The sequence below is a fragment of the Lutra lutra genome, chromosome 2 (assembly GCF_902655055.1).
Source record: "Lutra lutra chromosome 2, mLutLut1.2, whole genome shotgun sequence".
NCBI lineage: Eukaryota > Metazoa > Chordata > Mammalia > Carnivora > Mustelidae > Lutra > Lutra lutra.
The window spans coordinates 45,864,448-45,887,598 of NC_062279.1; the positions used below are offsets into that span (position 1 = coordinate 45,864,448).

Consider the following 23,151-nt stretch of genomic DNA (forward strand, 5'->3'; position numbering starts at 1 on the left):
TGTGGTCTCTTGGTCTGGTTACTCCCACAGAGCACATTCAACTGCAAGGAGGTAAGGCACATAGATTTTCCCTGTAATTTCTAGAATAACAGAGAGCAAGAGTTAGAAAGGACCTTAATAACAATCTATTTTGATGACTCCCAAACCTGGCTACATATACGATCACTTGGGAGGCTTCCAAAGGTTAGAGTCCTAGACTCTAGCCCAGACCTTAACCCAAAATACTACAGGTTAGCCCTGCCCCCCCCAAACTGTTCATAGCACCAATACTAGCCCTCCCTCAAAGCTTTTACCAAAACATCTTTCTTTCCCCCCCCCCCAAAATATATTGACTTGAACTTGACAAGGGAAGAAAGAGTAGCCCAACCAAAGTGAAAAACCCAGATCAACTCTGTTCCTGTCACGGACAAGCCCAGAAGAGCGTCTTGGCTGTTAACAGTGTGAAGGTTACACGAACAGTGCGGTGGGGAGAGTCAGGGAACATTGGCCTATGGGGAGCCTTTGTGAGAAAGAGCAAAAGGCACCCCTTCAAGGAAGAGGGGACTGGAAGAAAGGCACCCCGTCCCCTGGCTCACGTGGCCCCCGGGTAGGGCGCAAGGGGCCATGGGTACAGACGGACACCATCCGGTCCGCTCGAGCCAGGAGGCATTTCCAGGATGCAAGACTTCCTGCCCTAACACACGGAAAGCCCCAGGCAAAGCGGGACGGATGGATCCCGTGCCCTTACCGGGCACCCATCTGTTCCCACCTCCAGCCCAGACCCAGGAGGCTGGCCAGATGCAGGATTCTGGGGAATTCACACCGGACAGCAACTGCAGCTTCCTCTACCAGGCTCACAGTCTCACACAGCACTGTTCCTGGGGTTTCCAGCAACATGAGCACTCAATTCCAATTCCTTTACCTTCCCCCTTGCCGTAGGAGGAGCTGGCGGTCCAGGCCTTGGCCTCCACGTATCCCAGCTCCCGGCAGACGACGTGGGCCGCGTGGATGGAGAAGTCGTCGTCGCACACGGTGCCCCACTGACCATTGTAGTACACCTCCACCCGGCCCTCGCTGTGCTTCCTCTTCTGGCCGGCCAGGCGCAGCTGGATCTTCACCGTGTCCGAGGGCGCTTGGGGCCGGTGGTACTCGGGGGCCGGCTGCTGGAAGTACTCGGGGTAGGGCCAGCCCTCGTACTGTGCTAGGCTCAGGGACGGGAGCAGCAACAGCAAGGCCAGACACCCGCCGAGGCCCCAGCCTCCACGCCTCTCCATCCCCGTCTTCTGAACAGAGGACCTGCACGAGGGGGTGCTGGGCAGTGAGGGGCGACAGGCAGGCGCGTCCTGGAAGACAGGGACAGAAGCACATTACAGGGGTCTGCAAAACGTCCAGCTTGGTGCTGAAAGCTCTTCACCTTCTGGATCCCAACCTCCTCCCTTCTCCCGTCTAAGACTCCAGCCGACAGATGTGTCAATTTCTACCTCTTCAGTCTATGCACCTTTCCCTATCTCTGAAATGTTTTTTTCACTGGGGCTCCTGGCAGGCACAGAAGCCCATCCACACTTCATTTGAGCAGAGTTCTTTTTTTTTCTTTTTTAAGATTTTATTTATTGATTTGACACACAGAGAGAGGGAGCACAAGCAGGGGGAGTGGAAGAGGGAGAAGCAGGCTCCCAGCTGAGCGGGGAGCTTGATGCGGGGCTGGATCCCAGGACCCTGGGATCGTGACCTGAGCCAAAGGCAGATGCCCAACTAACTGGACCACCCAGGTTCCCCTTGAGCAGAATTTTTAAAAAGATGATCTATAGCGATGTGAGCAAGGTTCAGGGGAATGAAGGAAAGAGCATGATACCCGGGGCTGGCAATAGAGGTGAGCTGTTCCCACTCCAGCCTGGGAGGCCGGGGAGGTAGTGCTTGCCAGCACCAGAGAGAATGGCCAATCTGAGAGGGTCACATGTTTGGAACTGTGGCTCAAGGGAAGGGTCTTAAAGCCAAACCACAGCCACAGGAGAAGGAGGGATAAACACCGGACCTCTCTTTCTTCTGGTCTCCTGCTCTTTCCGGGGTCTCCTACTGAGCAAGCCCACCGTCCTGCCCGAAGTCAAGCATGTTGCCCCTCCTGGGGCACAGGGGCTGGTGGGGAAGGAGTGCAGCAGGTAGAAAGGGCAAGCAGAGGGCACCAGCACATTCCCTTCCTCCCCACCTCTGTACAGCTGGTTTCCCAGGATTCCCATCTCCTCCATGCCATATCCCTATTGAAGCAGCCTCCAGGATTCTCTCCTTCTGAGCTGGGCTCATCATCTAGACCCACTTCTCAACCTTTCCAGACACTTCTATGTCCCCATGTAGGTTACAAACTTCTCTAGGGCAGGACTTGTAGCTCATTCTTCTTTGGCTTCCCCGAGTAAACCCTGCAGGTTCATGGACATATTTACTGAACGAGAAGGTGGTCTAGTTCCAGGGACTGAGCCACTGGTGATGAATGGAGCTTAAGGTAATAATACATGAAAGGAGTCCCGTGTGTACTGTCTGGGCTTTCCTATTTGAGATGTCCTCCTTCCTTTAGGATATTAGCTGACCCAGACAGAAATGGCCTCTTCTGGATTCAGAGAAGAACACCAGGAAGAACACCAGAAAAACATGGGTTGCTGTTCTCTCTGCACACACCTGTGAACCCTCCCAAGGCTCTGCTCTCAGGCTCCAGGCCCTCAGACACACCAGCAGGCTGCCAGCCCATACCCCTGATCTCATTACACCATGCACTTGGGACCACAAGCCAGGCGAGGTTGCTGAATGAAGGTCAGCAGCAAAGTCTCCTTAAACAGCCCTCGTGCAGGGCCTGTCCTTAGCTGAGTGGTGGTTTCTGCAAGCAGCTGCCTCGGATGGTTTTGATGCCAGTGATGTCCCAGGACAGTTCTGTCCCTTTTCTCAGCTTCTGTCCCTGAAGGATGCAGGGGGCCGAGACCAGCATGCTCTTAGCACAGAGGGGAGGCATAAAGCTCTTTGTGGCAAACGGGAGAGAGGCTGAGTGGCCCATCTTTGGGGAAGGGAGGACCGGTCAGCAGAGCAGGGGGGGCTACTCTAGACTCTAGAGCCAGACAGCGTGGGTTCGAATCCACGTTCAGATACTCACTGTGCAACCTCGGGCAAATACTTAACTTCTCTGTGTCTCTCTGTGTTTCCCATCTGTAACATGGGGATAATACTACCAAGCTCACAGAAGTGTCATGAAGATCGAATGAAAGGCACATCGCAAGCACTACAGGAACATTTGCTAAAGAAAACTTTAAATTCTCAAGATTGTAGTCTCCATTCCCAGGTGGAGACTACCTCTAAGAATTCCACAGTGAGGATTATAGCAAGAGATAAATACTTAGGTCATGGGTCCTGGTCTTTCCATAGTCCAGAGAGAAGGACTACTAGTTTCAAAGGATTGCAGGTGTTTCCCAACAGAGGAAGCGGCCTTGGGATGTGGGGCCCCAGAAGCAAAACCGGGACCAGCAGGGGGAAGCTAAAAGTATACTACTTTCTATCTGAACCATGTATAAAGGGTTAGGCTAAGCATATTCAGTTCAAGGCACCTCTCCACCGAGGAAGGACCAGAAAACTGCCCCAAGCTGTTAGGATGGCCGGACAGTGCCCAGTTCCCCCTCGTGGGTACCGGGTGAAGAGGCCCGAGGACTGTGGAAGGCCCCCCAGTTCCACTGCAGATCCATACATCGTCATCCTGTGACTCACAAGCGAGGTCAGAAAGTCACAGTGGTTCCCGCAATAGCCCCCATCGGACACAGCCTGGCGAATGAGCAGGGTGGCTCGTCTCCCCTGCCCTCACTTCACTCCCATGAGAGCCCCTTTGCACCCACAGGCTCAACTATGCTCACTAAAACCTCGAGGTATGGTGAAGAAGGCAAGGATCATGATTCTTCTACAAGGGAGAAACTCAAGAACCCGAGAGGATTAAGGACTCCACTGAAATTGCGCATTTGTGCAGGCAAAGCCGGAACTAGAAATCCCAAGCTACCAGGGCATCAACAATCCACCAGCGCATGTAAGAAAGGCCCAAATTCTGCCCGGGGCATAGAAGCCTCTACACTTTGGATACCTACTCTCTTGGCTTCAGTTCCAACCACCCTTCTCTCTCCACTCTCACTCTAGACCTTCACATGTCACCTGTCCAGTCATACGAGCCTCTACTTGGCTGAAGCTTTACACCTCTATCAACGTGTCCCTATCCCAACCCTCTCCACCTCCACCAAGCCCAGCTTCCCTCCAAATAGTATATGTCACAAGCCCTCCCATTCTTCAAGGAAATTCTCATTCTCCGATGGACCTGGAGGGGCTAAAGGTGGGACATTCCAAGATGGGCCGTTTTAGCATGAAAATTATTTTGAATGAAAGCAATCAAAACCCAGTAGAATTCTGAAAAGCTCTTCACTTCCCCCTCAACTGCCGGAAAAGAATTCAGATAGAGATCTGCTCCAGGAAGAGGGCTGTCACCATAGAGAAGGACAGTAGGACATGAACTGGTTGTGTGGACAGAGAAGAACCTTAGCAAGGCCTGTCTGATCAAAGTCCTGTGTGTCCCATTGTTTCTAAGGGGTCTGAGTGCCCCCACTAGCATTTGTTTATCAAACATTTACTCTTTCTCATCTCCCTGTGAACTGCATTCCTTCTTTTGAAGTCCCAGACACCCAGCCCCTTTCTTTAGTTCAGGAAGACTTACGTACTGCATTTTGCCTGTCTTTGGAATTTCCATGTTCCTGTATGTATGAAATGAAATTTGATTTCCCTTCTTTTAATCTGTCTTGTGTCAAGAGGACTCTTAGCCCAGCTAGAAGGGCCCTGTAGGGCAGAGGAAATTCTTCTTAAATCAGAATGAGTGTCTTCTCTGATTTCCTTTAAAATAGAATTTTGTCTGTGCTGTACACAATGAACCTTCCCAGGGCTAGCCAATTCCTGGAGATGATAAAGAACTCACTTTTCATATGGGAACTAACCAACCCAGAACCCTGTCCTCCCAACTACCTCCTTACCAAAATCTCATACTCTGGGCCACTAGCCCTCTGCCCTAATCACCCCAGGGCCAGGGACCAGACAACTAGAGACAGCCCCTCAGCCCCAGAGTGAGCCAAAATTATTCGACCAGGGTATCTTAAACCTGCTTAGCCTGCTTCTTAGGCTTCACCCATTCTTTCCTGTGACAGTCACAAGAAAGGCTCTGCCCACGGTTTCCCCTTGCTCCCTCTGCCTGTGACCAACACTGGCGCTTTCCCTCACTGTGTGCCTTGCCTCCCGTTTCTAGGAATCAGTGAGTATAAACTTTTTCCTTCTGAACGGTTTATTCTTTTTTTTTTTTTTTAAAGATTTTATTTATTTGACAGAGAGAGAGATATCACAAGTAGGCAGAGAGGCAGGCAGAGAGAGAGGGGAAGCAGGCTCCCCGCCAAGCAGAGAGCCCAATACGGATGCGGGACTCAATCCCAGAACCCTGAGATCATGATCTGAGCCAAAGGCAGAGGCTTAAACCTCTGAGCCACTCAGGCGCCCCTGAACGGTTTATTCTTTAAAAGAAATCTTACTCTGGATGTGCCTATCTCCACACTGTTCTACCCGTTTTCTTGGATTCTCCCATCTGTGGGAATGGCCAGAGTTCAACTCCTAAATCTTTCCTAGAAAAATGCTCCTGAATTTTTTGCTTCTTTTGTGGGGCCTCCTGCTTCCTACTCTGGGGGATTGTAAAGTATTAGACCCAGATGCTTCCCTCTGCTTTCAAAAATAACTTTTATGCTTTTTTTCCTCTGCAAAACTTATGCAAACTGGTGATAAAAATCTGGATAATGCAAGCAAGTAAAAGGAAGAAAATAATTCGCAGTATCACTGCTGGAGGGAATGATTACTAACACTGTGTTATGTACCCCTCTGGCCTTTTTTTGGACATACGTATATCCTTTAAAACACTGAAATAATTTTCTACATACTTGCTGTGTAAAACTGACTTTCACGTTTATCAGTATATTCCAAATACTACGCCACTTTGAGTATTCTTTTACAAGATTTTTATCCATATACCATAAAATTAGATAATCTTATCACAAATTTTTTTTACTGCTATAAACATTGATGAAATGAATATCCTTGTAGCTAAAACTTTGCAGAGTCTCGAGATAAATTCCAAGAATAAAATTGCTGTGTCAAAGAGCTGGCAAAAAGTCAACACTTTAGCAAAACTCTATTAACTGCCCTCCCTGCCTGTCAGCTGATGTCAGCCAGTGGTATGGAGATTTCCTCACAAATTCAAAATTCTAGCTATAACCATGGTTTCAAACCTTCTGATAAGCATCTGATAAGCAGAAAAGGATATCTCGTTTTAACTAGCAGAAAAGGGTAAGCAGAAAAAGGGTATCTCGTTTTAACTAGCATTTTCTTTTGTTACTGGGGAGGTTGAGTGCCCCTGTCCCTATTCTTTTTGGCCACCTGCTTTTCTTTCTTTTTTTTTTTCTTTTCTCTTCCTTTCTTCCTTCCTCCCTCCTTTCTTTCCTCTTTTTTTTTTTTTAATTATCACTCCATGCTTTTTATCCCCTTTTCTCTGAATGCTCATCCTTCCTTTACAGCTTTGTAAAATCCATTTTTCTCATTGGCATCGGAACAGCCCCAAAGCAAAGCCTGGGTAGGCGCAGAGCAAAATGCCCTGCGGTCTTCCCTCATGCTGTCCCTCTTTGAGGCGCCTGGCCTGCTTCTCCCAAGCGCCCTGCACTTGAGCTTGGGTTCAGCCCCTCCTCGGCCTGAGAGCCCAGCTGCCTGGCGCAAGGCGGCCCGCGGGGAATCCGCCCAGGGCGGTCCCCCTGTTTCTGGCCACCGCCGTCAGCCTGCGGCGCCCCGCGCCCCTGATGACCTCGATGGAAAGGAGCAGCGTGCAGGGAGAGTACAGAGGGGCCGGACGCCTCCGGGAAGTTCGGGTCCCAGCTGGGGACCGCGGGCGGGGCCTGCGGGCTCAGCGCTCCGGGTCTCACTCAGCACTCTTGCCCGGGGCTGGCCGGGTATTTGGTCCGGCCGCCCTCCCAGCCCATCAGGGCCCTGGGCCACCTAAGTCCTTGGGGGCAGGCGGCGGCAGCGCACGCGGCCGGGCTAGGGGCGCACACGTGAGCCCGCGGGGGCGCGGGGCGCGGCGTTCTGGTGACCAGAGTCCCTGGAGGGCAGGGAAGGGTGGGCACTTCGCGCTGATCCCGTGGCCTGGACCCTCTGGGGCCCCTCTGCCTCCTGAGGGCCTCTCCGGGCACCAGGGCTGGGTGAGGCCCCGGGTGGGCTGGGCAGTGCTTGGTTCCGTGGGAGCGGGTGTCCCCTCTCTGCTCGCATTGCCCACGTGTGTGTCGGGGTGGGGGTGGTGCCACTGGTGATCGGGCACTGGACACGGACCCCAGGCTTAGCACGGTGCCTGGTGCACGTAACAAATCCTTATTTTAGAAGATTTGCATAATGACAGGGTACAGCTGGCTCAGAGTAGACCTGTCCTCATTCCTGGAAGAGGGGAGGGGGAGGGCAGAAACCAGGCCAACCACAGGCCTTCCAGATGGTGGGTGAGAGTCACAGTTTTACTTACATAAACAACAGACCTCACAGAGGGGCTGGAATAGAGCACCGGACAGAAGTTCTGAGATTATAGTTAGGTTGGCAGAGCTCTGTTATGCTTAGAACACCATTTCCCCTTCTTGAGTGTTTTTTCTCTGTAAACTAGGTACATCATCGGAACCTGTGAGAGAAATGTAATCAGCCAATGGGAAGAACGGTAAAAGCAGAGGAAAAACCTGATTACCTTATCCTCCCTTTTCTCTGGGAGGCAGGAGCCCCATCATGGCCAGAGCTGTCTTCCCCAAACCCAGCTCTCTCCTACAAAGCCATTACTTTCCTGTGCTCTAAGTGCCTTGTGTGAATTCCCAGTTGTGAGAGATCAGAGGATGGGGTGACAGACAGCAGTCAAACCTCAGACAGGAAAGGCTCCCTCTGCTTTCGGCCATTGATGTAAATAATGTCTCATAGGGCATACATACTTCTTCCAGAAAGGATCATTAGAACAGGGTGCAAAATGTCATTTTCTTATTGAACAATTGCAGGGTTTGGGACTAAATTTTGGTAGCGTCTGCAGTATGGCTCCCTCTGTGGCTTTTTCCTCTCAGAGGAGGTGACAGATAAGAGTTCAGGTACAGAAAATGAGCCCTCCCTTCTTTTCCTGCAAGAATGAAATGGAAAAGAAAAGAAAAGAACAGAGGGACAGGGGGGGGGACCTGGGTGGCTCAGTGGGTTAAGCCTCTACCTTCAACTCAGGTCATGATCTCAGGGTCCTGGGATCAAGCCCTACATCGGGCTCTCTGCTCAGCAGGGACCCTGCTTCCCCACCGCCCTTCTGCCTGCCTCTCTGCCTCCTTGTGATCTCTCTCTCTCTCTGTCAAGTAAATAAATAAATAATCTTAAAAAAAAAAAAAAAAAAGAATGGAGGGACTTCCTGGGTCCTGCGCTCCATCTCCTTACTCAGCTCCTTTTAGCACAGGGAATCTTTATAAACTGTGCTATGTTAATGAAAAGTAGTATCATTACACTTGATGAGTATTTAACTGAGCACCTATTATGTACTCAGTGTGGGGCTAGCTGCCGTGGGAGAAACCTAAGAAATGGGAGGTGCTCACATTCTTGTGGGGTGGGTCCTATCTCCCCATCTGGACTGTCAATTCTGCCCTCATTTTCCTCCCATTGTCTCTTGGGCCAGTCCTATCTCTCTGGAATGGGAGAACTATAAAATGAGAATTTACTCAAGTTTTAAATAAGTGGGCCCAGATTAGGGGAGTGTTAAGAGTTATGGGTGTAAGAAGTCTGTGTGAGTTAGAACAAAATCAGAGAAGGTTTTTGCCAGAGGAGACCATGCAGGGCCATTTGAAAAGGAAAGGCCTGGTCCGTGGTCACTTGGCTAAGAGAGCAAGAGCAGGAAATAATTTGCAGCTCCTGCTTCCTTAATCCAAGACTCCTCCCACTTGAGTACAAAGGTCGGGAGAGGTTCTGGGAGGAGGACAGCCTTGAGGAGGGCTGGGAAGAAGAATTAGGGAAAGAAAACCTGGGGTAGTCTGGACTAGAGCAAACTACATAATTCAAGCAATAGGTGTGGAAATCAGCAATCCCTGCAGGGACAGAAGGAGGTGACATTTGGAACATAGTGTTTAGAAGGTGCTGGAAAAAAAAGGATGGATGGGCAGAACTTCAGAGCAGGAGGGGAATTCAGAGCCAGTCCATCAAGTCAGTAAGTCTATCTCATGTCACTTTATAGATGAAAGAAATGAGGACCAAGGGTTTACACGATTGGCCCACGGCCAATGGTTAGTAATTGGCAGAGTCTTTTCTTAGTATATGTGCTGCCGAAGCGAGCACGGCAGAGTCTTTTCTTGACCTTGGGTATCTTGGCTTCCAATTCTGTCTCCTATACTGGCATCATGACCAAGTAAGAGGCAGGAGGGCAGGCATGGGTTGGTGAGGACTAACACAGAGCGGGGCGGGAGGGCGGCAGCCTGCTTGCTGGGCATTTGCCATCCCAGGCATGGAACAAACGATCTTAAGAACTTCCTGGTTCTCAGATTTTATGAACCCACAGAGGTCCTAAATGTCTTAGGTGAGACTACTGTTGTTATGGGTTGAATTGTGTTCCTTGTCTTGCTCTGGTCAATCTTTCTAGAGCTGATCCCCTCCTTCTCAGAACCCTGGTCCTGATTCCGCTGCTAGACCTCAGTATTGCTTCCTCCCTGGATTTCTCACGAGTCCAGCCAGTGCTCTGCTGCTGAGCCCACCCCAAACACATGACCCACCACCCCTCCGTGTGCACATCTACTCTGTTCCACGGCTGTTCTATCCACATCCACTGGTGGGATCAGATTGCTGTCGGATACTTGATACGCCTCTCCACGGTGGTTTTACAAGCTCTCTTCTATGATCATAGGTCAAAGCGCTATTCAAGTAAAGTGGATGCCAGGGGGGCCTTTGCCTCCCTCATCTTGCAATGTGTGGGTCGTCTTGCCTCTCGGCAACCCTTCCTCTGGTATCTGTGGGCAGCACTCGTTCCCCGGAGAGGACTGTTGGGCATCTTGGAATAAGAACACAAATGTCTGAATTCTGACTTTACCACGCCCTTAATTTGGGGACAATTTACTTTTAGAGCCTGAATTTCCTCTTTGGATTACGGAAATAACTTTCCAGTGTGTGTGTGTGTGTGTGTGTGTGTGTAGAGTAAATGAAACAATGTAAAAATTCCCAGCATACAACAACAGACTCATTCACATTAGTTTTCTTCTTTCCTTCCTGCCAACTCCGAACCCCCGATTGTGGGTACTCAGCAAATATTCATTGAGTGAGTAGGTAAAATTCCTATTCATATCTTCACACCCTACCCACATTGCCTTTTTCTTCTGATCTAATTGCACTGGAAAGCAAGGTGATAAATTCATACCTTATGAAATTATCGTCTTTAGGAATGCAACACGTTAAAGAATAAGTTAATTACTCTTCTGAAGACAGGGCACTTGTAACAGGAACTCCTAGATGGAATTCCAACAGTCGAATTTTACATATTGTACAATGTTGGAAGGAAGGGCAACAGGGTGTTTCCTGAGTGGATGGACCTTCCCCATGCCCTCCAGAACAGCCACCAGAGGTGCGTGCTTACGTCTGAAATTCACATGTAGCAAAGGTGGTAGGTAGGCGTTGGGGTGATTTATGGGAGATGAAGACTCCCAGGGATCCTAAAATCTCACCGTCCCAGATCATCAGTGCTGATATCTAGATGAGAGTCACAGGCTATAAGGTGGGATCTAGGTGAGGCAGAGGAAGGCACAATCCCAACTCATCACAGCTGATTTCCAGGGCCATGTGCTAACTCACTGTCCACATGTGTTAGCCCCCAAAGCAGGAGCCCCAAGCACCTGCTGAACTCGACACCCTAAGGGCCCATGAAGGTCTGAGGCAGTGAACCCTGCCGACATCAGAAGGGAGAACAGAGTACCCATGTCAGCCCTACGGGCAGTGGTGACTCTTCAAAACCCACTTCCTCGAAGAAGCCAGCTCCAGCTACGTCTGCTTTCCTGGCTAACCTCCAAGAACACGGTGAGCTGCGCTCAGGAAGGCATCGGGGGGTGGGCATCATCTCAAGCCAAGCATATGCCAGTCCCTTACTGAGGCCATTTCCAAATAGGTGGCAACCTCAGGAAGGAAGGCAGAACGAAAGCTTGCGGGAAAGCTCAACAGGCTCCATCTTTCAGCAGACTATAACACTAGAAGGTGCCAAGAGGTACACGTGCTTCACCTTTGGGGGTCTGGTCATTTTGCTGTGCAAAAATTGTGGTGAGTAATTCCACACTCGTCCCCCCACCCAGGGACATGTAAAATTTTCTTATTCTCTGCCTGTTTTATGTACCCATTTGCCCTCCTCCCCACCTTCTTCCAAAAGCATGACCTCTGCTTTTATACAGAAACCTAGACACTACACGGGCTGGCATTGAAGGCGGGATCCTGTTACAGAAAAAGCTGGATTAAAAAATAATAATAATAAACAAACCCTGTGTTTATCGATCACTCATTCTGTATCAGTTACCGTGTGAAAAGTGCCTCACAGGTATAGACCAATTTAATTCTCAGGACCAGAGCTTCCCAGTAAAAACATAATGTGAGGCACATATGTGATTAAAAATTTTCTGGTAGTCATATTAAAAAAGTACAATTAAATAGGTGAAACTAATGTTAACGATATATTCTATTTAACCCAAATATACCCAAAATATCATCATTCCAGTATGGAACCAATGTAAATAGTAAGATACTTTACATTCTTTTTCTGTACTAAGTGTTGGAAATCTGGTGAGTACTTTACATTCACAGCACATCTCGGTTGGGTCAAGCACATGTTAGGGGCTTGGTGGCCCCACTTGGTGGTGGCCGCCATATTGGATGGCTCAGCTCCAGGAAGCCCTCTGAGACAGTATGATCAACATCCCTACTTCAAGTCAGAAAGGCTACCTGATTTTCCTAAGGTCACAAAGCTAAAAGGTGATCAAACTGGGATTTGCATCCAAGCATCCAGATACCAGAGCTGATAAGTTTAGTCACTAATCGTTCTTATCTCTGTGGCTGAGATAGGCGCATTCCAGTATACCCGGCCTTGCCCAGGGACCAATTTGCTTGATAAGACTACTTTTGGGCTAAAGGATTTGAGCTTCTCCAAGAAATGTAGTAGGCTCCAAATGATGACAAATAAAAGCAAAGGAAATCTTGAATTTTAATTTCAGTAAAACAAAGAGAAGAGCACTATGTCTCTTACCTTTACTGGCGCCTAATCATAAACAAATATGGTAAATTTTTCTTTTACCTTTCTGGACTTCTTCTTCTTCTTCTTTTTTTTTTTTTTTAAAGGATTTTACTTATTTATTTGACAGAGAGAGAGAGAGAGCGAGCACAAGCAGGGGGAGTGGCAGGCAGAGGGAGAAGGAGAAGCACGCTTCCCGCAGAGCAGAAGGGGAGCCGGACACAGCGATCGATCCCAGGACTCTAGGATCAAGACCTGAGTGGAAGGCAGACGCGTAACCGGCTGAGCCACCCAGGCGTCCCTGCCTTTCTGGACATTTGATGACATCTGGATGGATGGAAGACACATTCTTCCTCCTCACACCTGCTCTATCAGTCCTGGTCAGAAATTTTATTCTGCTAAAGACGTCAAAAAAAAAAAAAAAAAAATGGTGGAGACCCCTGATCAAATGTGGTATCTGCTATCCCAGCTGGGGGAGTTTTGGGCAACAGGAAGAACTATTTTCAGCATTCACCTTTGAAGATTTCCCAAGTCATCAGTGGCCCAATAAGGGTCTACACCAGTGAGGACGCATCACCACCCAGTATGGAAATTCCAGAAGCATCCTTGACCCAGAACCCAGGCCAGCTGGGTCTGCGGAACATTTCTGCAGCTTGCTCACGCATACCAAAAAACGAGCTCAAGCAGGTTTCAGCAACCCTCTCCAGGCAAGCTGAAGAAAGTTCACAAAGGGGAAGCTCACCTTGGAGAGTATTCTGTTAAAACCTCATCTGACTGACGTCCAGAAGCTAATGTAGCAGATGGTCTTCATTATTCACACAGTTTAGCTCGGGAGTGGGCCATCTGCAGAGGGTTCAAGGCAAGATGCTCATGGACGGCAGTCTGTGACTAACAGGAACGGGAGCTAGCGCGTGCCAGAAAAAAAGTTGGCAGTGGCCATGGCTTATCAGAAAGTGGTAAATTATCTCTCCTAATATGTTCTCACTTGGCTCTTGGCAAAGCAGTTGAGGACAGTCTTACGTTGAATTCAATCCGCTGGAGGATACAACTTTCACACAATGGGTACTACTAGCATAAACTTGGCCAAAAAGAGACTCTAGGCCCCCAGGGGGCATCTGGGACTGTTAGGGAAAGAATCCCTTCACATCCCTGGGATTGAAGGTCCCAGACATCCCCGACAAATGTCAGCCAGACTCTGCTCACCTTGGGCAATCCCTGCACGCAGTGGGCCACTCAGACAGCCTGCTCCTTCTTTCCCCATGAAGAACAGGCTGGATGGATTCCCACCTCTCTGTGTGAGGATTCCCACCTCTTACAGCATGGAGTAAGAGGTTAGAGGCATGCAGAACAGGCTTCAAATCTTACTTCCCCCTCCTAGCTCTGTGACCTCAGGCACACTGAGATTTTCCAAGTCTCTGCATTTCATCCATAAAACGGAAGTGACATGTACCTAAAAGCAACTTTTTAAAGGGAAAACAGGAAACGCCTACTTTTCAGGATTGTTATAAAAGCAAAGATCATATTTCTTAAGTTCCTGACCCACAGTAGGTGGACAAAAATACCAGGTAGAGTATTTTGGTTCAAACAGGTGCCGCCTGCTAGATTCCGGCCGGGCTGTGTTAAGGACCAACCACAGCTAAGCTGCATTTTGGAAATGGTTGTATTTAATTTTGATCTTCAAATTTGGGGGAACTGGTAACTCCCAAGGATGAGCTTAGGTAGTTCCTCCTGGATCCAGCTCTTGGAACAACTCAACTGAAAACCAGAAATGTAGATTTGCTCCAAAAAATCTATGATACTGGAGACAAGCTTAATTACCAAAAATCTGTAGGGGTGTTCACACGTGCTGTATAAGCTAGGGAGGTGCTACCTTGTGTGAAGTTCAATGGGAAGGTGGGTTCCAGGGAGTCTGCCGTGTCTGCAAGGAAGACTCATGTGGGGTCTAAGTCATCCAATGCTTCTTGGTCTTGTTGGGGCCAAGGGCATGGTCAGGGGGAGAGAAAGGGTTTCTAAACCTGGATCTTGTTAAGTTTCTCATCTGATCATGAACAGAACTTCTTCAGTGATCTGATAAACATCATTCTTTGAGGATATTTTTAGCTTCAAAGCATATGTCACCTGAGGAACTTTCCAGTACATTCTAGAGACACTGATTTCTAGGATTCCAAGTGTGGCATTATTCTTGTAATGGATAAATATTTGAAAATCTTTTACTTAATTTTAACCAAGCAGGGCTCCAAAAAACAAAGGAGAAAACGTACAATTGGAATCTCCAGGGTGCATTTCTTAGGCTACGATTTTGACAGCTCAATCATTCTGCCTGGCAAAGACTAGATGAAAGGCTTACTCCAATGAACTCTCTGAGTCTCAAGGAACCTTGGGGCCACTCCAATGTTTTCCTTCCCCTAGAAGCAATTCCATTGGAATCACTCCGTCGCCTACCTGACAAGGGTATTCTGTGCTACAGAACTTGCCTGTCTAAAAAATATTTTCTAGAAAGTCAAGTGGCTATTGACTTCCCTAGGGCAGCCTTAAACAGTATGACGAACCATGGCCTCTTACCAAGGGTGCCTCGCTTTGTGGCACCTGGTGAACAAATGCCCCATGGGACCAACTGAGTCCCAGTCAGTAACAAAGGCACGCACAGACTGGGGGTAGGGGGGCACACTGTAAACACCATTCACCATGTGTATGGAGTACATTTAGCAGAAAGCACCGCTCTTACACAAGCTGATCCTCTCAACGGTGCCCCCTCCGCCTGCCCACCAACAGTACTGTCTGGGGCTCGCATGATGGGCCTGGTGTTTCTAGGCCCTTCCTGAGTAGGCAAAGGAAATGAATCATTACTCTGAGCCCTGGCTTCTCATCTTGTCCTCAGCAGCTCTCAGGAAGAGGCCTTCCCCCTCCACACGGAAATCGTCCCATAAACAAGGGTACCAGTCCCCAGCCAGGAGCAGTGGCCCACGATGCAGAGGGCACAGGGGAGCACACAACTCAACAGAATTCTTTCGCCCAGACAGAATGCTCTGCTGAACATCGCTGCCAGATGTCGGCATTCAGATAGGGGGTCAAGGGGTTGGGTGGGGGCTGTCTCCTTCATCAGACCCTCACCGCTTGGGATTCCTGCTGGATCAGCAGGAGCAATGAATGGTCCCCATTCATGGCCCAGGGTGCACCGCGGGGAGGCGACCCCAGCTGCGGTCCCGTAGCTGCTTCTGGCTCCACACGGAACACATTCCTTTGTGGAAGAAGGCTGCCTTTGGTGAATGGGGTGTGCTCCGAGAATAAGGGAAGCGGTGGGGGACGGTGGGGCCTTTCTGAACCACCTCAGACAAGAATGCAGACTTTGCCACCAGGCTAGACCAGGGCTGGTCTCCGTTTGGCCCTGGGCCAACGATTCCACCTCCGTCCTGTCTATTTCTGGCCACGGAGCAGGAATGTTCAGGGCACAGGGAAATGGTGAGAAGGGAAGCATTTAAAGCTGAATTTTTCTTTTCATCCCCCAGAAAGAGGCCTCTGTCAGGCAGGATGTGTTGTGATCAACTGGGGTTCCCCACAGCCCACCTCTGGCTCTGGGTGGGCTCTCATTTTAACCAGGCTCTTTCCTGGGGAGGCTGAAGCTACAATTTCTAGTTCCTAATGGAGGCTCTCGGACCGGACCAGAAACGGAAAGCCAAGTATACACAGCGTCTGTAAGAGACATCATTCTATCTTTACAACACATAGCCCATAGAGAGAGGCCAAAACCATCTAAACTCAGGGCTGCTGCTTGAAGGCAGTATTGTTACAGTGGCGGTGGGAACCGTGTGAAGCCTAGAGGCCCCTCGGGTCCAAAGGAACCCATCCCTAGCCCCTAAAAAAGGGAAGACCTAGTCCGATATGGGAGAACATACAATAATTGAAAGAACAGGGTATTGGCCTCTGAGTGTGGTCTCAGATTCAGATCTGGCTTCTGCAGGGCCCTACCATCTTAGTGAGTTGCACAGGAGGTAATGAGGGCTCAGTACAGTGACAGGCTCATGGCAATGCTCCATGCGTGGTAACTATTATAATTACATAAAATCACCAAGAACCTGGAAAAAAATCCCAGGAGGGAGGTCACTTCACCCGTCAACCACTCTTAACACACTACTTGGATAACAGCTTTTAACCATCCTCCCCCCTCCCCCACTCTACACACACACTATTTCCCAGAGCTAATGATCAGTAGCCAAACCTGTCTGAGTTTCTGCACCCTCTAGAAGGGAAGAACAGACGCCAGGGCCAGAATGGTGTGCAGACTTGGTCAGCAATCCCATCACTACAAACACATTGTGTTTTTGTGTTGTGTTGTTTTGTTTTGTTTTACTAAATTTATTAGTTCTAACATATATTTGTGGACACTTCAGAATTTTCTACATATAAGATCATGTTTGCAAACCAAGATAGTTTTAATTCTTCTTCTTCTTTTTTTTTTTTTTTTCCAGCAAACTTGAAAATTTAATCATTGTGTGTTTAGGGCAGAAAGTATCACTAGGGATGTGACCCACTACAGGCAAATTCCTGGAGGGTTGGTCCAGGCCCAGATTGGAAGGGAGGGGCTCTGCAGGGCCCGTGAAAAGAGTCTACCGGGCTGGAGGGGAAGGGAGTTGTGGGCTAGCGGCCATATACAAACCAGTTTTTCAAAGAGATGGCCCCTCGAAAGTGGCCAAGGAGGCACCCCCTACTTAGCTTCCCTCATGCCTCAGGTAGGGCGAGTCCCAGCAGAATTCATTCTTTGCTTTGTCCACTTTCTGTGGTCTCCCTTGGCTGCCAGATCAAGCTCTCATCCACGTGATACACCCTCAGCCAACAGTCAACTGCTCAGGCCTGTGACCCTCAGATGAGACTTAGACCCCACGGGGCCAGCAAGGGAAGGAGCAGCTGGCGCAGAGACCATGGCTGCATTTTTGGCTTGTCTGGAAATGTCTGGATACACTGAGGAGGGGATAGGAGCGCTGTTCTCAAGTCTGTTAAGGGCCTGTGATCTGGGATTCTGCTGTCCACAGAAGCACTGGCTCCCTTCCAGAAGCCCAGGGAATAAGAGCAGCAGGCACCGGCCGCCACATCACCAAAGCTGGCCGGGCCCAGCTGCACCCTGCCAGCTGGTCCTGTGTCACTGATGATCATTCCTGGAGAGAATGGCATCCACAGAGTTGTGGCATAAACACACAGGCCTACAGGTTCTTGCCCTTACTTACGAAGGCAGACTTTCTCTGCTACCTTTGGACTGGAACAGTGTCAGTGGTGCTGATCATAAGTCTTTTCTGGGCCTCCTTCTGGGAATGATTCTAATATTCTCACTGCATTTCCAAGCTTGGAATGGCTCGCACTGGGAGTTACAGGATGCCTCCACTCTCTTCAGCAGGACGTGCACCCACAACCTTGAGCTCTAGCCACACCGACTGAGGGCACGTGGTTCCCAGAAGACACTTGGTTCCACACTTTCCTGCCACTTGCTATTCCTTGTTCTAGAATTCCACATATCTACCTCCTGAACCCTTATTCCTCTTTGTTTAGGAATCTATCCACATGTGTATGTATATATGTATATATGTGTGTGTGTGTGTGTGTGTGTGTGTGTATATTATATATGTATATATTATATATATATATATATATATACATACATATATTAAGGAACCTACTAAAAGACTATTGGAACTGCTTAGAGTTCAACAAGGTTACAGGATACAAGATCAATTTACAAAAGTTAACTGTTTCTATTCGCATTCAAAGAACAATCCAAACATGTAATTATAAAACTAATCCCATTTACACTAGCATCAAAAAGAATAAAATATTTAGAAATAAACCTAACAAAAGACATGCAATATTCTCAGAAGACTACCAAACATTGTTGAAAGAAATTAAAGATCTAAATAAATGGAAAAATATCCCATGTTCATGGATTGGAAAACTTAATGTCTGTCATTAAGATGAGAATACAAATTGATCTACAGATTCATCAAAATCCTTATTAGTATCCCAAATGACTTTTTCATGGAAATTGAAAAGGTGATTCTAAAACTTACGTGGAATTTCAGGGGCACCTGGTTGGCTCAGTTGTTAAGCATCTGCCTTGGGCTCAGTTCATGATCCCAGAGTCCTAGGATCGAGCCCCTCATCAGGTTCCCTACTAGGCGGGAAACCTGCTTCTCCCTCTCCCATTTCCCCTGTTTGTGATCCCTCTCTTGCTCTTGTCTCTCTCTGTCAAATAAATAAATAAATACAATCTTAAAAAAAAATTTTATGTGGGTTTTTAAGGGATCCAGAATAACCAAGACAATTCTGAGAAAGGAGAACAAAGTGAGAAGTCTCACACTTCCCAATTTCAAAAGGTAACACAAAATAATAGTTATCAAGACAGTGTGGTACTAACACAAGGACAGACCTATAGATCGATGGAATAGAACTGAGAGTCTAGTAGTAAACTCATATATTTATGATTACTCCATTTGGAAAAGGGTACAAAGACCATTCAATGTGGAAAGAATAGTCTTTATAAAAAAATATGCTGGAACAACTGGATAGCCATATGTGAGAGAAAGAAGTTGGGGAGTGCCTGGGTGGCTCAGTCATTAAGCATCTTCCTCAGGCTCAGGTCATGATCCCAGAGTCCTGGGATTGGGTCCAGCATCAGGCTCCCTGCTCATCAGGGAGCCTGCTTCTCCCTCTGCACCTCCCCCTGCTCGTGCACACACATACACACTCTCTCTCTCCCTCTCTCTGTCAACTAAATAAAAAATAAAATCTTAAAAAAAAAAAAAAAAGAAAGAGAGAAAGAAGTTGGACTCTTCCTTCACGCTATTCACAAATTAATTTAAAATGGGTCAAACACCTATATGTATAAGCTGAACTATAAACCTAGTAGAAGAAAACAGGGGCAAATATTCACGACTTTGGACTTGGCAATGGTTTCTTAAATATGACCTCAAAAGCACAGGCAACAAATTAAAAAATATATATATTGTACTTCATCAAAATTTAAAACTTTTGTGCATCAGAAGGCACTATTAAGATGTTTCATGAACCAGGGCAGTAGTGGTAGGGCTAGAGAAAGGCATATTGATTAAGCATTTGTTGTACTGTTTGCTTGTCTGTCTTCCTTTCAAGATTGTGAACCCCCTAGAGGGCACATAATCTCGATCTCCTGGGTCCATTTTAGAATAGATGCTGAGTAAATGTGATGTGAACTGAGAAACACAGAGACACTATCAAGAAGGTGAAAAGACAACGCACAGTTGGGAGAAAACATTTGTAAATCATGTATTTGAAAGGGCTCTAGTATTCAGAACATGTAAAAATTCCTGTAATTCAGCAAGAATAAGATAAGCAGCCCAATTTAAAAATGGGCACAGGACTTGAACAGACATTTCCCTAAAGAAGATACGCAAATGTTCAATGACACCTGAAAAGATGTTCAGCATCATTAGTCACCAGGAAAAACACAAATCAAAACTTTAACCAAATACCACTTGGCACACATTAGGATGGCTAGGATTTTTTTTAAGTGGGGAAAAGGTAGGTGTTGGTGAAAATGTGGAGAAACGGGAACTTCCATATGTTGCTGGTGGGAACGTAAAATGGTGCAGCTGTTACGGAAAACAGTTTGGCAATTCCTCAAAAAGATAAACATAGAATTGCCACATGACCCAGCAATTCTGCTCCTATTTATACAGCCAAGAGAACTGGAAACAGATGTGCAAACAAAAATCTGCATGCAAATGTTCATAGCAGCACTATTCAGAAGAGCCAAAAGGTGAAAACAACCCAAATGTCCATCAACAGTGAACAGAGAAACAGGATGGGGTCTATCCATACAAGGGCCGGTATAAAGGTATGAAGTATGCACACGTGCCACAACATAAACAAGGCTTGAAAACATTAGGTGAAGTAAAAGAAGCCATATATATGATTCCATTTACATGAAATATCCAGAATTGGCACATACAGGCAGGAAGTAGACTAGCAGGAGTGGGGGAGGGGAGTAGAGAAGGGGAGTGGGAAGAGAAGCAGGTGATAGGTGAAGGGCACAGGTCTTCTTTCTAGCAATGAGATGCTCTAAAATTGACCATGGTGATGGGTACGCATATCTGTGAAAAACACTAATGTCTGCTGACTTGAACACTTCAAATGGGTGAAGGGTATGGTATGTGAATTACAACTCAATTACGCCATTAAAAAAATCAACTTAAATGGCACTGCATGTTAGTAGTATATATTTATGAAGCATCTGTTACATGACAAACACTGTTAGGTGCTGGGAATTCAAAGATGTTATCTGCCGTGGGTTTTGCTCTCAAGGAGTTCACACTATACTTAGAGAAGCAATAATAGTGCAGAAAGAGGTACAGAAATGAAACAGGGAGGCGGCGATCACACATGGGGATGAGGAGCAGGGAAAGCCGCAGATAGCTGACACTGAGCAGGTTTTGGAGGAAAGTTTCTTTGACAGGACTTGGGCTGGAGAGATCATTCTAGGGCAGGTCTGAAATAATGCAAGGTATTTTGGGAGCCGCGTGTGGTTCCAATTGCCAGATGAAAAGTAGAAGCGCTGGGTGTGGTGAGAAGTGGAAGAGGTGAGGGAGGAGAAGGAGGCTGTGGGCCAGAAGAGAGTAAACTTGAATGTCCCGCTAAGGAATGCTGAGTTTTCTTTTCGGGGATGAGGAGCCAATGAGCGGTAAGCGGGAGGATGATGGGGGCAGATTTGTGACCTAGAGCAGGAGTGAGCAAATTGTAGCCCATGGGCCAAATCCATAAATACAGCTTTTGGAAATAAAATGTTATTGGCACACAGCCATAATGATTTCTTTACTTGTTATCTGTGGCTGCTTTCCCACTCAAACAGTAGGGTTGACCAACAGCAACATAGCACATAAGGACTGTAAAGTCTAAAATATTTGCTATCCGTCCCTAGAGAAAAAGTTTACCACCCCCTGCTCTGGAAAGGTTCCTGGGGCTATTGCATAAAAGGTAGTTTTGCACGGGTTAAGACCAAGGGAAAGGAGGCCAATGAGGAGACCAGCCCCTCTCCTGACGCTGGGTAATGTTATGACGGTGTAACGGATGGCACAGGGGGTTGGGTGTGGGGTAGAGAGATGGCCATGGCTTTGTGGGGAAGGAAAAACACCTGGAGAGTATCAATTTAAGAAAACCAAGAGTACCTGATTTTCTGAAAAGGATTAGAGACCAACGTGCAAATTTTAGGGTTTTTTTTTTCTTCATCATTAAGATGGTCTCTAAACATCATTTTTAGCAGAATGCTCTCGAACAGATCACCTGACTTCAACACAGCTTAAAAGTATTTTATTTAATTTTTAAAAACGTAATCTCTATACCCAACATGGGGCTCGAACTCATGACCCCGCTATCAAGAGTCAATGCTCTATTAACTGAGCCCACCGGGTACCCCCAGCTTAAAAGTCTTTTTAAAAATTATTCTTACCGTTTGTTATAAACATGCCAGAGCAATTCTAGGTAACTGGATGGATAGTCTGCCTCTTTTCATGTATTGCACCAAGCCCAAACTCCACAAATTCTTTGGCTGTGCTCTAAGGCTGCCGTTGGCACTTGGTGGGCACCAAGGTGTTGGCTGCGGGCCATCAGAATATTCTTCCTGACCAGCGATTTCATTTTAAATACACATGTCAAATATCATGCCTTATTCATCTTGGTGTCTCCTACGGTGACTGGCAGAGTGTCTGGTACATAGAAGGCCACTAATAAATCACTTTAGTTAGGAAGAGACAGAGCGCCGGGTGGGGAGGGAAGGAGGAAGGAAAGGAAGAAAGGAAGGCAGAACACGGCTGGCCGCACAATTTTCCCTCGTGGCTTAAAACGCAGGCTCCAGCCACAGCCAATAAAAGGGCCATTCTCCAGGTGGGTGAGCCCCCTTCTCCCAGGGAGAGCCTGGCAGGCTATCCTTCGTGGTCATGTGTTCACACAGCTGTAGCTGCAAACCCCAAGTATGCGGTATTATCTTCCCCTAAGGAAAGAAGTTGCTTAAATCTCACAACTAATCTTGGGGCCTTTCACATTATAAACGGCATTTTTCAAACATCTCTTCCAAACTGCCTCATGGTAGAGTAAATGAGCATCCGGTCCCCAGCCCCCCGGGGTGTGGATGAAGCCAGCACCAGGGACACAGAACTGACTTGTTATTGACATGTCACCGACATCTCCTGCCTCCCTGTGAATCCCTGCACTCTGGGTAACCTTCTACTCTTGATCTAGGAGGTAGTTACAAGAGCATGTTCATTTTGTAAAAATTCATCCAGAACAGGTATTTGCACACCCAGGTTCAGAGCAGCCTTATTCCCAATAATCAAAAAGTGGAAGCAACTCAAGTGTCCATTGATGGATGAACGGAGAAAGAAAATGTGGTCTGTCCACACAATGGAATACTATTCTCTTATAAAGGAAGGAAATTCTGACACGTGTTACAACGAGGATGAATCTTGAGGATACACATGTTAAGTGAAATACGCTCATCACCAGAAGACAAAGTACCATATGATTCCACTTATACGAGGTACCTATATGCCAAATTTAGAAAGACAGAAAGTAGAATGATGGTTTTCAGAGGCTGGGAGGTGTGGGAATAGGGAGTGAGTGTTTAATAGGGACAGAGTTTCAGTTTGCGAAGATGAAAAAGTTGAATGTGCTTACTACCACTGAATTGTCCACTTAAAAATGGTTAAAATGGTGAGTTTTTAGTTATGTCTGTTTTACCACAATAAAGACAAAAACAAAAGTTTACGCATGTGTATGCTTAGGATGGGTGCCATTCTACCTATATATGCTATTCTCAGGGAAGGGAGAGT

At 47.4% G+C, this 23,151-nt stretch overlaps 1 protein-coding gene across 3 annotated transcripts in view; it reads right to left on the reverse strand.

Annotated features, from left to right (window-relative positions):
- Nucleotides 1–23,151, reverse strand: part of LOXL2 (lysyl oxidase like 2) — an 87,956-nt gene that overhangs the window by 59,966 nt on the left and 4,839 nt on the right. For all 3 annotated transcript variants that reach the window (XM_047717360.1, XM_047717359.1, XM_047717361.1), the window contains exon 2: nt 902–1,322. In XM_047717360.1, coding sequence (XP_047573316.1) covers nt 902–1,253 — 352 coding nt within the window. In that variant the 5' untranslated portion in view covers nt 1,254–1,322. The remainder of the gene's footprint in view (nt 1–901; nt 1,323–23,151) is intronic.